Source organism: Choloepus didactylus, chromosome 7 (assembly GCF_015220235.1).
Source record: "Choloepus didactylus isolate mChoDid1 chromosome 7, mChoDid1.pri, whole genome shotgun sequence".
Classification (NCBI taxonomy): Eukaryota; Metazoa; Chordata; class Mammalia; order Pilosa; family Megalonychidae; genus Choloepus; species Choloepus didactylus.
The window spans coordinates 46135422-46150708 of NC_051313.1; the positions used below are offsets into that span (position 1 = coordinate 46135422).

The 15287-nt window shown below is 37.2% G+C and overlaps 1 protein-coding gene across 6 annotated transcripts in view; it reads left to right on the forward strand.

Moving 5' to 3' along the window:
- The window catches only part of HACE1 (HECT domain and ankyrin repeat containing E3 ubiquitin protein ligase 1), a 110938-nt gene that overhangs the window by 18502 nt on the left and 77149 nt on the right, over nt 1-15287 (forward strand). For 3 of the 6 annotated variants that reach the window (XM_037843341.1, XM_037843342.1, XM_037843345.1), the window contains one exon: nt 10263-10394. The exons of 2 other annotated variants lie outside the window; for them this stretch is intronic. In XM_037843341.1, coding sequence (XP_037699269.1) covers nt 10263-10394 — 132 coding nt within the window. Of the gene's footprint in view, nt 1-10262; nt 10395-15287 lie in introns of those variants that run through there. One more of the 6 variants, XM_037843346.1, reaches the window with a different exon arrangement.

Here is a 15287-nt window from a genome sequence, read left to right on the forward strand (position 1 = left end):
ACTGTGGCATTTCAAAGAGATTTAACAAGAAATTCAGGAAGATGGTCAAAAATAGGTTTAGATAATTGAGATTCCTTATTTGAACACTTGTTGTTTTGTTTTTTTGTTTTTTTATCATCATTTTATTGAGATATATTCACATACCACACAGTCATACAAAACAAATCGTACTTTCGATTGTTTACAGTACCATTACATAGTTGTACATTCATCACCTAAATCAATCCCTGACACCTTCATTAGCACACACACAAAAATAACAAGAATAATAATTAGAGTGAAAAAGAGCAATTGAAGTAAAAAAGAACACTGGGTACCTTTGTCTGTTTGTTTCCTTCCCCTATTTTTCTACTCATCCATCCATAAACTAGACAAAGTGGAGTGTGGTCCTTATGGCTTTCCCAATCCCACTGTCACCCCTCATAAGCTACATTTTTATACAACCGTCTTCGAGATTCATGGGTTCTGGGTTGTAGTTTGATAGTTTCAGGTATCCACCACCAGCTACCCCAATTCTTTAGAACCTAAAAAGGGTTGTCTAAAGTGTGCGTAAGAGTGCCCACCAGAGTGACCTCTCGGCTCGCTTTGGAATCTCTCTGCCACTGAAGCTTACTTCATTTCCCTTCACATCCCCCTTTTGGTCAAGAAGATGTTCTCCGTCCCACGATGCCGGGTCTACATTCCTCCCCGGGAGTCATATTCCACGTTGCCAGGGAGATTCACTCCCCTGGGTGTCTGATCCCACGTAGGGGGGAGGGCAGTGATTTCACCTTTCAAGTTGGCTTAGGTAGAGAGAGAGGGCCACATCTGAGCAACAAAGAGGCATTCAGGAGGAGACTCTTAGGCACAAATATAGGGAGGCCTAGCCTCTCCTTTGCAGCAACTGTCTTCCCAAGGGTAAAACTTATGGTAGAGGGCTCAACCCATCAAACCACCAGTCCCCTATGTCTGTGGTCATGTTAGCAACCATGGAGGTGGGGTAGGCGAATACCCCTGCATTCTCCGCAGGCTCCTCAAGGGGGCACTACATCTTTTTTTTTTTCCTTGTTTTTCTTTCTTTCTTTTTTTTTTTTTTTTAACTTTCCCTTCTTTTTTAAATCAACTGTATGAAAAAAAAAGTTAAAAAGAAAACAAACATACAATAAAAGAACATTTCAAAGAGACCATAACAAGGGAGTAAGAAAAAGACAACTAACCTAAGATAACTGCTTTACTTCCAACCTGTTCCTACTTTACCCCAAGAAAGTTACCTAATATAGCAACATTTCTGTGAACTTGTTCCTACTATATCCATCAGAAATTAACAGACCATAGTCATTCCTGGGCATCCCCAGAACGTTAAATAGCTTATCTGTTCTTCTTGGATTATTGTTCCCCCTTCCTTAATTGCTCTCTACTGCTAGTTCCCCTACATTCTACATTATAAACCATTTGTTTTACATTTTTCAAAGTTCACATTAGCGGTAGCATATAATATTTCTCTTTTTGTGCCTGGCTTATTTCGCTCAGCATTATGTCTTCAAGGTTCATCCATGTTGTCATATGTTTCACAAGATCGTTCCTTCTTACTGCCGTGTAGTATTCCATCGTGTGTATATACCACATTTTATTTATCCACTCATCTGTTGAAGGACATTTGGGTTGTTTCCATCTCTTGGCAATTGTGAATAATGCTGCTATGAACATTGGCGTGCAGATATCTGTTCGTGTCACTGCTTTCCGATCTTCCGGGTATATACCGAGAACTGCAATCGCTGGATCGAATGGTAGCTCTATATCTAGTTTTCTAAGGAACTGCCAGACTGACTTCGAGAGTGGCTGAACCATTATACAGTCCCACCAACAATGATTAAGAGTTCCAATTTCTCCACATCCCCTCCAGCATTTGTAGTTTCCTGTTTCTTTAATGGCAGCCATTCTAACCGGTGTTAGATGGTATCTCATTGTGGTTTTAATTTGCATCTCTCTAATAGCTAGTGAAGCTGAACATTTTTTCATGTGTTTCTTGGCCATTTGTATTTCCTCTTCAGAGAACTGTCTTTTCATATCTTTTGCCCATTTTATAATTGGGCTGTCTGTACTATTGTCATTGAGTTGTAGGATTTCTTTGTATATGCAAGATATCAGTCTTTTGTCAGATACATGGTTTCCAAAAATTTTTTCCCATTGAGTTGGCTGCCTCTTTACCTTTTTGAGAAATTCCTTTGAGGTGCAGAAACTTCTAAGCTTGGGGAGTTCCCATTTATCTATTTTCTCTTTTGTTGCTTGTGCTTTGGGTGTAAAGTCTAGGAAGTGGCCACCTAATACAAGCTCTTGAAGATGTTTTCCTACATTATCTTCTAGGAGTTTTATGGTACTTTCTTTTATATTGAGATCTTTGGTCCATTTTGAGTTAATTTTTCTGTAGGGAGTGAGGTAGGGGTCCTCTTTCATTCTTTTGGATATGGATATCCAACTCTCCCAGCCCCATTTGTTGAAAAGATCATTATGGCTCAGTTCAGTGTCTTTGGGGGCCTTATCAAAGATCAGTCGGCCATAGATCTGAGGGTCTATCTCTGAATTCTCAATTCGATTCCATTGATCTATATGTCTGTCTTTGTGCCAGTACCATGCTGTTTTGGCAACTGTGGCTTTATAATAAGCTTCAAAGTCAGGGAGTGTAAGTCCTCCCACTTTGTTTTTCTTTTTTAGAGTGTCTTTAGCAATTCGAGGCATCTTCCCTTTCCAAATAAATTTGATAACTAGCTTTTCCAAGTCTGCAAAGTAGGTTGTTGGAATTTTGATTGGGATTGCATTGAATCTGTAGATGAGTTTGGGTAGAATTGACATCTTAATGACATTTAGCCTTCCTACCCATGAACATGGAATATTTTTCCATCTTTTAAGGTCCCCTTCTATTTCTTTTAGTAGAGTTATGTAGTTTTCTTTGTATAGGTCTTTTACATCTTTGGTTAAGTTTACTCCTAGTTACTTGATTTTTTTAGTTGCTATTGAAAATGGTATCTTTTTCTTGAGTGTCTCTTCAGTTTGTTCATTTCTAGCATATAGAAACATTACTGACTTATGTGCATTAATCTTGTATCCCGCTACTTTGCTAAATTTGTTTATTAGCTCTAGTAGCTGTATCGTCGATTTCTCAGGGTTTTCTAGATATAAGATCATATCATCTGCAAACAATGACAGTTTTACTTCTTCTTTTCCAATTTGGATGCCTTTTATTTCTTTGTCTTCAGGATTGCCCTGGCTAGCACTTCCAGTACGATGTTGAATAACAGTGGTGACAGCGGGCATCCTTGTCTTGTTCCTGATCATAGAGGGAAGGCTTTCAGTCTCTCACCATTGAGTACTATGCTGGCTGTGGGTTTTTCATATATGCTCTTTATCATGTTGAGGAAGTTTCCTTCAATTCCTACCTTTTGATGTGTTTTTATCAAAAAGGGATGTTGGATTTTGTCAAATGCTTTTTCAGCATCTATTGAGATGATCAATTGATTTTTCCCTTTCGAGTTTTTAATGTGTTGTAATACACTGATTGTTTTTCTTATGTTGAACCATCCTTGCATGCCTGGAATGAACCCCACTTGGTCATGGTGTATGATTTTTTTAATGTGTCTTTGGATTCGATTTGCAAGTATTTTGTTGAGGATTTTTGCATCTATATTCATTAGGGAGATTGGCCAGTAGTTTTCCTTTGTTGTAGCATCTTTGCCTGGTTTTGGTATTAGATTGATGTTGGCTTCATAAAATGAGTTAGGTAGTGTTCCATTTTCTTCAATGTTTTGAAAGAGTTTGAGTAAGATTGGTGTCAGTTCTTTCTGGAAAGTTTGGTAGAATTCCCCTGTGAAGCCATCTGGCCCTGGGCATTTATTTGTGGGAAGATTTTTGATGACTGATTGGATCTCTTTGCTTGTGATGGGTTGGTTGAGGTTTTCTATTTCTTCTCTGGTCAGTCTAGGTTGTTCATATGTTTCCAGGAAATTGTCCATTTCTTCTACATTGTCCAGTTTGTTGCCATACAGTTGTTCATAATATCCTCTTATAATTTTTTTAATTTCTTCAGTATCTGCAGTTATGTCACCTTTTTCATTCATTATTTTGTTTATATGGGTCTTCTCTCTTTTTGATTTTGTCAGTCTAGCTAGGGGCTTGTCAATCTTGTTGATCTTCTCAAAGAACCAACTTTTGGTGATATTTATCCTCTCTATTGTTTTTTTGTTCTCTATGTCATTTATTTCTGCTTTAATCCTTGTTATTTCTTTTCTTGTACTTGGTTTAGGATTGGTTTGCTGTTCATTTTCTAGCTTCTTCAGTTGTTCCATTAGTTCTTTGATTTTGGCTCTTTCTTCCTTTTTAATATATGCGTTTAGGGCTATAAATTTCCCCCTTAGCACTGCTTTTGCTGCATCCCATAGGTTTTGGTATGTTGTGTTCTCATTTTCATTCGTCTCTATATATTTAGCAATTTCTCTTGCTATTTCTTCTTTAACCCACTGATTGTTTAGGAGTGTGTTGTTTAACCTCCAGGTATTTGTGAATTTTCTAAGTCTCTGATGGTTATTGACTTCTAATTGTATTCCATTGTGGTCAGAGAATGTGCTTTGAATAATTTCAATCTTTTTAAATTTATTGAGGCTTGTTTTATGTCCCAGCATATGATCTATTCTGGAGAAAGTTCCGTGAGCACTAGAAAAGTATGTGTATCCTGGTGATTTGGGATGTAATGTCCTGTATATGTCTGTTAAATCTAATTCATTTATCAGATTGTTTAGGTTTTCAATTTCCTTATTGGTCTTCTGTCTGGTTGATCTATCTATAGGAGAGAGTGATGTGTTGAAGTCTCCCACAATTATTGTGGAAACATCAATTGCTTCCTTTAGTTTTGCCAGTGTTTCTCTCATGTATTTTGTGGCACCTTGATTGGGTGCATAGACATTTACGATTGTTATTTCTTCTTGCTGAATTGCCCCTTTTATTAGTATGTAGTGGCCTTCTTTGTCTCTCAAAACATCCCTGCATTTGAAGTCTGTTTTATCTGAGATTAATATTGCTACACCTGCTTTCTTTTGGCTGTAGCTTGCATGAAATATTTTTTTCCATCCTTTCACTTTCAGTTTCTTTGTGTCCCTGTGTCTAAGATGAGTCTCTTGTATGCAACATATTGATGGTTCATTTTTTTTGATCCATTCTGCGAATCTATATTTTTTAATTGGGGAGTTTAATCCATTTACATTCAACGTTATAACCGTGAAGGCATTTCTTGAATCGGCCATCTTATCCTTTGGATTATGTTTGCCATATTTTTCCCTCTCTCTATTAATATCCTTTATTGTACCCATACCGAATCTCTTTAGTACTGAACCTTTCTCCAAGTCTCTCTGTCCTGTCTTTGTTTCTCTGTCTGTTGGGCTCCCTTTAGTATCTCCAGTAGGGCAGGTCTCTTGTTAGCAAATTCTCTCAGCATTTGTTTGTCTGTGAAAAATTTAAGCTCTCCCTCAAATTTGAAGGAGAGCTTTGCTGGATAAAGTATTCTTGGCCGGAAATTTTTCTCACTCAGAATTTTAAATATATCGTGCCACTGCCTTCTCGCCTCCATGGTGGCTGCTGAGTAGTCACTACTTAGTCTTATGCTGTTTCCTTTGTATGTGGTGAATTGCTTTTCTCTTGCTGCTTTCAGAACTTGCTCCTTCTCTTCTGTGTTTGACAGTGTGATCAGTATATGTCTTGGAGTGGGTTTATTTGGATTTATTCTATTTGGAGTTCGCTGAGCATTTATGATTTGTGTAATTATGTTGTTTAGAAGATTTGGGAAGTTTTCCCCAACAATTTCTTTGAATACTCTTCCTAGACCTTTACCCTTTTCTTCCCCTTCTGGGACACCAATGAGTCTTATATTTGGACGTTTCATATTATCTATCATATCCCTGAGGTCCATTTCGATTTTTTCAATTTTTTTCCCCATTCTTTCTTTTATGCTTTCATTTTCCATTCTGTCATCCTCGAGGTCACTGATTCGTTGTTCAACTTCCTCTAGTCTTGTACTATGAGTGTCCAGAGTCTTTTTAATTTGGTCAACAGTTTCTTTAATTTCCATAAGATCATCCATTTTTTTATTTAGTCTTGCAATGTCTTCTTTATGCTCTTCTAGAGTCTTCTTGATTTCCTTTATATCCCGTACTATGGTCTCATTGTTCATCTTTAGTTCTTTGAGTAGCTGCTCTAGGTGCTGTGTCTCTTCTGGTCTTTTGATTTGGGTGCTTGGGCTTGGGTTATCCATATCGTCTGGTTTTTTCATATGCTTTATAATTTTCTGTTGTTTTTGGCCTCGTGGCATTTGCTGAACTTGATAGGGTTCTTTTAGGGTTTGTAGACCTATTGAAGTCCTTATCTCTAATTTATCAGATCTACAGCTTCGTGGAGTACACTTTCTCTAACTAACCAGCAGGTGGCGCCCACGAGCCACCTGTCCTCCACAAGCCAGTTCTCCCCTGCTTAGCCTTTTTCGTGAGTGGGGGAGTGAGTCTTGTGGGGTCCAATTGGTGTACCAAGCTTGCGTGTGTAGTTGGTGTTGCCTGCCCTGTATGTGGGGCGTGTTTCTGGGCAGTCGGGGAGGGGGGGTGGCCCTAACAATCAAATCTCCCTGGTGATCCTAGAGTTTTAAAGCTGCTGCAATAGTCTAATCCTTCAGTTCAGTCCTGCCACAGTTTGTCTCTGCCACTGACCCACAAGTCCTTGGTATTGGCGTATGGCTCCTGAGACTTGCAAGTGGGCCCCTCTTCCAGGCCGTGCACCCCGGGTCCTCTGTTGAGGGATGACTGTGCTATGTCACAGGTGAGTGCCGTCCCCCCAGGGCAGTTCTGGGCTGCTGGGCTGTGTAGGGAGGCTCCCAGTCTGCTCAAATGATGGCTGAATGGGGCTTTGTTAATTCACACTGCTCCACCTTCCCAACTCTGGGACAATCAGCTGAGGTTGCAGGGAAGGCCCAGTTTTGTGGTGTGTGCCTGTTATTTGAAGCACTTCCGTCACACTGGGTTGTCTGGGGCAGCTCTGGGCTATGGGGCTGGCGATGGGCAGGAGTGTTTCCTGTCCACCAGGATGGTGGCTGTGAGCGGACACCCCCCTTTTCTTGGGAAGTTGTGGTGTTTAGTGAATTTTCTCAGCCACTGGATTATTGCCTTTTGACTCAGAGCTCTCTTAGTTCTGCTCTTGACTTGACGTGCCCAAATTGCAAGTCTTTGAAGCTTTCTGTATTGGGCTTCTTAGAGTAATTGTTTTAGAAAAAGAAAAAAGGATTAAAAAAAAAAAAAAAGGGCCCTCCTCAGAGATCTAATGGGTTATTGAAATGCTAATAGACAAAGCAACCAGGGCCATTAAGGAAAGGTCCACAGGGCAGAGAGATCAGCTTTTCTTCGGGATTTGCATATGCGCCTCAAGGCCTGAGCTCCGCCCTTCCCCTTTCTGTGTTCACCAGAACTCCAAAAATCCTCTGCTTTTATTTTGGAGTTTTTCGTGTTGTTTTTTTTTTTCTATGCCTGTCTCCTCTCTGCTGGGCTGGCAGCTCTCAGATTCTGTGGTGTCTGGTCTCAGTCTGTCTATGGTTGGAGTCTGGATCAGTAGAATGAGTTTCCGATAAGGGCTGCCACTGCAGTTCTCCCTTCTCCTTCCCGGAGCTGACAGCCCCTCCTCCCACGGGACTGAGCCTGGCGGGGGGGGTGGGGTGAGTGTTGTATGAAGTATGCCCAAAGACAGATTGCTCTGTGGTGTCCAGTCCACGCAGTTCCTGGCTTTCTACCTACTTTCCTGGAGGAGTAACTAAAACATACAGCTCACCAGTCTGCCATCTTGCCCCGCCTCCTATAGCTTTATTCTTTTATTTGTTTAGGTTTCCAAGTACTTCTCGTTAATTCATTTTCAAACGCTCCCTCAGCTTTGTAAATATTCTCTTAATAGGTATTCAGTACCTTTCATCTTCTTGATTATGTCTTGAAGAAGTTTTTTCTGGATCCTTCTGTCTTCTCTAGACTGGATTGGTTGATTTCTAGGCCTGCTGCAAAGTGTTTGGAGTGTCTCTTCACCACCATCCTGGGGATCCCTTTTGCCTTTCTCTTGTTTTGTGTTCTCTGTTATATGGGTTCCATGTCTGTCTTTACTGATAGCTTTTCTGTCACTTTGCTGGAACACATCTTCCAGTAGTTTCCTGAGAAAGGGTGCATGGGAGGTAAATTTGTTGACATTTTGCATGTCTGAATATGACTTGAGTCTGTGCAAACTTAATTGATAATTTAACTGACAGTAACATTCTAGGTTGGAAATCATTTCCTTAGAATTTGGAAAGCATTGCTTCATTGTCTTCTAGCTTTTACTTTTGAAGTTTGGTGCCATTTTGATTCTTGATTCTTTTTATGGAACCTGTTTGGATTTTTCTCTCTAAAAACTTGTAGAAGGCTACTTTGTCCTTAGAGGTGTAAAATTTCATGAACATGTGTCTTGGTTTGGGTTTATTTTATCCATTTTTTTCCTGGATGATAGTGGGGCATTATCAACTTGGAAACTCATGAGAAATTTTCACAAATTATTTCTTTAATCATTTCCAATCCTTTTTTTTTTCCCCCCCTTCTCTCCTTCTGGAACTCTTAATATTTAAATAATGGACTGCTTGGACCAGGCCTTTAATTTTCCCACTTCTTTCTTTTGTTTTGCCATTTCTTTGCCTTTTTATGCTCTCTGGGAGATCCCTCAACATTATCTTCTGAATTTTCTTTTCATTTTTTTATGTCTATCACAATATTAGTTTCTGAGAGCTCTGTTTTCCCACTGTCTTTTTTTTCTAATGGCATACTGTTCTTGTTCAAGAATGCAAGCAGTATCTTACCTCTCTGAGAGTACTAAATATAGTGTATTCTTTTGAACTTTTTTCTTGAATATTCATTTTGTTTTTTGCCCTGTAATCCTTGCTTTTTGTTTGTTTTGTCTTTCAAATTAGATGCATTTGTCATATGTCAGGTAGAACATTGAAAAATAATTTGAAAGCTGTCTGCATGAGTGAGATTTATTTACTAGGGGCTTCAGTGTAGGGTAATTTGCCTGGACAGTTTCCTTTAGGGCCCTTCCTGCTGTTAGTTTCTTGCATTTACTCTTGAGCTGGTCACATTCCTAGAGAAAGCTCTTCCAAAAGCTGGGAAGATGTTAGCATTCTGGATCTGAGTAGAGGAGACAGTTTTGGGATGTCAGTATTCAGTTTGTAAACTGGTACTTAATCTCCCTTTTTCAATCTGGGACTCTTGCTTCAGTGTTCCTGGTGTCTCCTATCTAAGACCCTTTGCTTTGTAAGACTCTTGTTTTTTGTCGGAGTTGGAGAGGGGCAGTCACTGGCCGAGCAGAGTTGGGAAGGGATGAGGATCTGAGGTCTAAGTCTTATAAAATACACTTTGAACCAACCCTCCCCACTTCACCCTTCAAGAGGTGCATGGTACTATCAGTTCTTGAGCATTTTGAGAGTCCTGTTACCTGAATCACCTCCCGTCTTGGCTTTCTCTAATTCTGGTTTAGGATTCAGCTTTTGTTCTGGCGAGTTGGTTATTACTTCCTGGCCTCCAAAATTTGTTGTTATTGTCTTCTCTCCTTTTCTTTGTCTTAGTGGGTTTGTCCTTTAAGAAAAAGTACCCTTTACTATCTTCTCAGTGGAGTTTGAGGAAGAAGTAGAAGCTGATGTTCAATCTGCCATTTTAAAACAGAAATCTCATGATGTATTTTGTAATGAAAAAAATCAGTGAAAAATGCAGAGTCCAAAGTTTTAATGTTGTTATCTTTGAGTGGTATAATTACAGGTGTTTTATGTTTATTTTAACCTCCCTATTTATTTTTTAATATATGTAAGATACATGCATTACTTTTAAAATAAAGGAAGTAAAGAACGTAGCACCTGCTGTGTTAAGTACTTTTTAACTCAAGTTTGCTTCTGGGGAAGGAAAATTATCTAGCACCTTTTTTTCTAGAGACAAGCTATGCATAAAGTTCAGGGTCATCTAAGAAGCAGAATATTTGGTTGATTCTAAGCTTAGGATACTTAAAAGTATATGGTGTTGTAACCTACATCTTGATGCATACTTTTCCCCCATACAAACACATAGGAAAAAAAGTATATGGGCTTAAAATATCTTTATTTGTGTATCATGTTTACAGTTGAGAAATAATAGCATTATTGTTCTGCTGTTTGCATATGAAACACTGTTGCACAAATGTTAAGTAACTAAATGGCTGCACAGATACACTGGCTGGCTGTGAATGGACGGACAGAACTACTCCATGACCTCGTGCAGCATGTTAGTGACGTCGATGTCGAGGATTCCATGGGGCAGACAGCGCTACATGTGGCTTGCCAGAACGGTCACAAGACGGTAAATTCACCCCTGAGGACTTTAAATTAAGTTACATGTGTTTGGTTTTGAAACCTCTGAATTCCTGAAGTTTTTCACTGCACGTATTTTGGAACCTGAAACATTATAGCGAAACTTTCTATTTTCTGTATTATATTGATTTCTGATGAATATATTCAGTTTGGAGAGAGGGGATAGAAATTAGTGCTTTTAAATCTATTTAAAATATTTCTAAATAGGATTTCAGTTTTATTTTGTTTCTGATTCATAGATTTTAATAGTTGAATATACCAAATTTTTATATTTAGTATGTTCACATACAGTTTTAACAATTATGTTTATTGTGTCTTAGCAAGTAACTTTTTCATATTTTGTTTTTTCACCATTAAGCCTGAATTATTGGTAATACATAGTGAAGAAAATGAACACTGACATTGCTTAAATAGTTCAACTTAGATTATTGTATTTTCCTACCTTCTTGGTATATATGATGCAAGTACAAGAGTAACAGTTGTTCTTTTTCTTACTTTAGCTTTCTGAAATCATACACTTGTCTTATGGTGATATTTTCCTGTTATCCCTGTGTACAAATATTTGGCTTTTGAAATCTGTTTTCTTTGTCATTAGAAGACTGTCTGCCTTATATAAAGATTGTTAGCTTATAATTTTAAATTGAGTTTCTGCCTTATTATTTCTTTTTTGTGTTACATTTAGGATTTTTTTATATTTAACAATCTATAATGTTATGCCCACAATGTGCTAAATAAATGTTTATTGATGATAAGATGTTACTTATTTACTGACAAATCACAATAATGACATCAAAACCCAACTGATGACAGAAAAAATCACCACCATCAACTATATCGATACAAGAGGGTTTTCTTTTTCTTTCTCCACTCCCCCCCCCCCCCCCCCCCCCCCCCGCCGGAACATATGCTCCCTGAGTTTTACCCTTTCATTTGGAGAATTCTTGGTGAAATATGGATTTCCTCCTCTGCAAATGCTTTTTTCCTAATGTGAGTTCAGGATGCAGGGTCCTAGACATTTAGATGCTGTCTTTATATATGACCTCAATGTATAGAATATTGGACTTCTTCAAGGTAGTGAGGCAAAGGTTGATGTTGTCTGTTGTCTTATGTTTAATAGGGGTTTTTCTTTTTGCTGGAATTTCATCTGAACACCAATGTTTGTTTTTATTTTTTGTCTTACCATTTGGAAAATAACCCAGTATTTTCAAGGAGTAGTCCTTCTCGTTAGTTATTGTGTTCTCAGAGTCAACACTATGAAATTTAAAAAGTTTTCTTGGTGGGAAAAATAAATTATCTGAAATGTCCTGCTCTTGAATGACCCAGGTTTTAAAAACAGCTATTGCTTATTAAGAGAATGAGTCCCACTCAGAGGACAGCAAAGCACCTACTTTAAACATACTCTCTCTGCTATAACAGATGAGCTGAGTGTCATTTATTGAGACTTGTGAACCCTATCTTGTTGCCTAGGAACTTGTATAGGAAAGAAACTGGAATTCAGACCAGAAATAATGCTGCAAAAGCTAATTTTACCTGGCTTTGAGGCAGTGTAGATGTAACAGTTACTAGAAAAAAAACCTTGGTTCAAAACATGTGCAATACAGGCTGCATTAAAAATAATTTGGAATTGCCTTCTGAAGTTATTGAAGATTAGTTAGCAGAAGAATAATATACTCCATATGGTTTACAACCTAAAGCAGGTGTGGTAAAGTAATGGAGGATTCCTTATAGTCATGATATACTGCCTTTGAAAAGACTTGTATTCTCAGAAGATTATAGAAGCCTGCCTTCACTGTGCTGAAGGGTTTCACAGGGTGAGACTTGGCAGATACAGTAGAGGAGGAAGGGCACAAAACACCATTTTGACTTGCAGTTGATTATGTTGATGAGTGCGATCCCATTCTGTCACATTTGGTCACTTATTGTCATCTGTGAGGATCACATACAGATAAAGAGAATGTTTAATGGTAACTGTTTTCTTAATAATTGTATGTGTCTGTGATCCTTCTTCAATTAGGGCAAGAAAGAATCTTGAAAAATTAGTCTTTCTCCTTGCCTCAAGGCCAAATTATACCATTAAAAATCTGTATTGATAATAGTGCTAATATTGGCTAGGTCTCAGGATTGTTCATACATTTCTAGTTCATGTCCATACATTAGTGAATGACCATTTCTTTTTATCTTGAGTTGGATGTGATTTACTGGGCTATGAAATACAATAAGTTATTACAGGATTGAGAATTATGGTGCTTCTTTGGATATTGATTTAAAAAATTAGTTTCAGAGGATGGTTTTCAGCTGTCTTATATAATCTTTGGCAACTTTTCTCTTTCTCTGCCCTTATCTACCTCATTTGGTATGTTCTGTCTACTGATAACATAATTAAGGAGAGCAATATAAATGCTTTGAAAGACACTTAAGAGTAATAATAATTATTGCTATTATTACTAATGTGGATGATATGATTTTGTAAGAAAAGTACAGAGTTATATCCAGACCCTTATTCATTTCACTTGTGCAACAAGTTAGGCTCAGTGTGATGTCTGACTTTTAATTTCATTTTTAGAAAATGTAATAAAACCTTATATTCTACCTAGGTATACTATATTTAATTTTGCTTTGGCTGTCAACTCAACTTACTTCTTAGTAACTTTTTTCTTTGACTTTAATTTCTATAAGATTTACAGATGTGTTGAATTGCCACAAATAGTTGGTTACTGTCTTATGGTAATTTGGATCTAGAAACCTTAGAGAAGAAGCTATGAATGTCAAATGTTCTAAACTAAATATATGAAATTTAGGATATACATTAAGATTAGTGACTAATCTATAATTCACTTAAAAATTTTGGTTTTACCAGAATAAGCTTTATTTTCCTAAATTTATATAGCTGAAGGTGAAGCTTCACAAACAATATGAAATGACAGTTGAACCCTTGTTAGTGCGTATTTAACATCCTGAAACTGAGAAGCAGTTGTTTGCCACTTGTATTATAAAGTATTTGTGATAGAACGACTGCTTTTCTTGTTGAAATTGTAGCTTTCTTAAGGAGTGGTGCTCACCTACATTCAGTCAGTCATCTTGGTTATCTTTAGCCAGCCTCCAAGCTTTTCATCCAGAGAGTTGCAGGATAGCCATGTAAACTTAATTGAAAGCTTTTGCAAAACGTTAGTTGGATTCAGCCTTCAGGTACAAAAGTAGGTACGCTGACATTTCAGAATGTATTTCAGGTTCAGAGTAATTTTATTCATTCTAATGATAGAAATTCTCTTTTAATCAAGCAAATAGAAAGTTCTCTTATTTCTGTTATTTTTCCCCGCACAAGTAGATAGTATCAGTTCTTGTTGGATATTACATAAGGGCTAAAGTTCTTGATAGGTTTACATGGACAGACTTCTAAAGAAGACCTGTATAAACCAGTTACTGATTAGTGAGTTGGCCATTTTTCTTAGTGCATTTTATTTGTGCATTGCCATATGTCATGCCATCAGAATTGTTTTTAATATATAAAATAAGGATACTTTTTGTTGTTGTTTTAACACTGCAACTCAGATTTTACTTGTAGTTTTAATATTGAATATCTATTCCTTTTTATTTGGAACGGTGTTGTTTTGAGAGTTGACATTGATAAAGTAGAGCTGCCTTGGATTTCCTGCTTTGTAATTTGTCAGCAGTGTATTGGGCACAGGTGGTCTTGGTTAGTCACTGCCTTCAATTAAATGACTTTTTGCAATTGTCTGAAACATGAGCTTTGTGCATTAGTTTTCCACTCAAGATACTGTTTTATCACTTGAGAGTTTATGAAGTCTGTTGAAAGTGTATTGTTTCTTCTTAGGGATCTCTTGATAGCCATATGAAATCCTCTTTCTTTGTTTTTCTTTCTAGATTTCTCTCCCACAGTTTCTCTTATGTAAAAAGGAGGAAGACCCCCCATTCTAGATTATTTGGGAGTAGAATAGTTTTTTTTGAGGGGTGGTTTTGGAGGGAACTTGAAATTGTGGGTTTTTAAAAAAAGAATATTTTGCTGATCTAATTTTAGGCATACAAAATGATTTAGATGCAACATAGTTCATAAAATTCTATATTGAAAAATGTAGGTGAACAGCTATCGGTCATGAATATTTTCATTGTTATACAGCACTTTTACGTGTTCATAATTAATAAATTGTAAACTGCTGAACTTAATCTTTCAAATAAATAGGAAGCCATAAAGTCTTGAAAACAGAAGAAATTATAACCATAATTGTAAATCACAGTTGTGTTTCTTGAACTTCATGGCATACAGTCTGTTAAGCAGACACAATGCACAGTTTGGTTATAGGGGTTAAAGGATGAGAAACTTGCTAAAAAGAAACTGAATCCAAATCTGTCATAGAGAATCCTGGTTTATTTTTCTGGATAGCACTGATAATCACCATCTAGCACACTACATACTTTGTTTATTTTGTTTGTTGATCTTTCCTTTCCACTGGAATATAAGCTTCACGTGGGCAAGGATTTTTGTCTGTTTTGTTCATTGTTGTAACTCCAGCATCTAGAGTAATCCCTGACACATAGTAGATATTGAAATCTTTTTTGAAAAATTGAAACAGCTAGTCAAAAGCAGTATCATTTCAACCATTATTTTCTGCCATTTTCTTTCTATTTCTGAATGTTTATCACTTTTTTCCTTTTGTATTTTATGTGGTGTAACTTTTAATGGTGCTGATTCTTACAGAAGGTCGAATCTGATTTATTTGTGTCTATTGCTAAAAATCTGCTTTTGAGAATCTTTAGGGAATTCAGTAGTTAAATCCAGAATTTGTTCTCTCCAATTATGTTCATTCTCTTCAATTTTACCTTCTGCTTCTGTATAATTTAAAATCCTCAAGTAGTAGTATTTCTT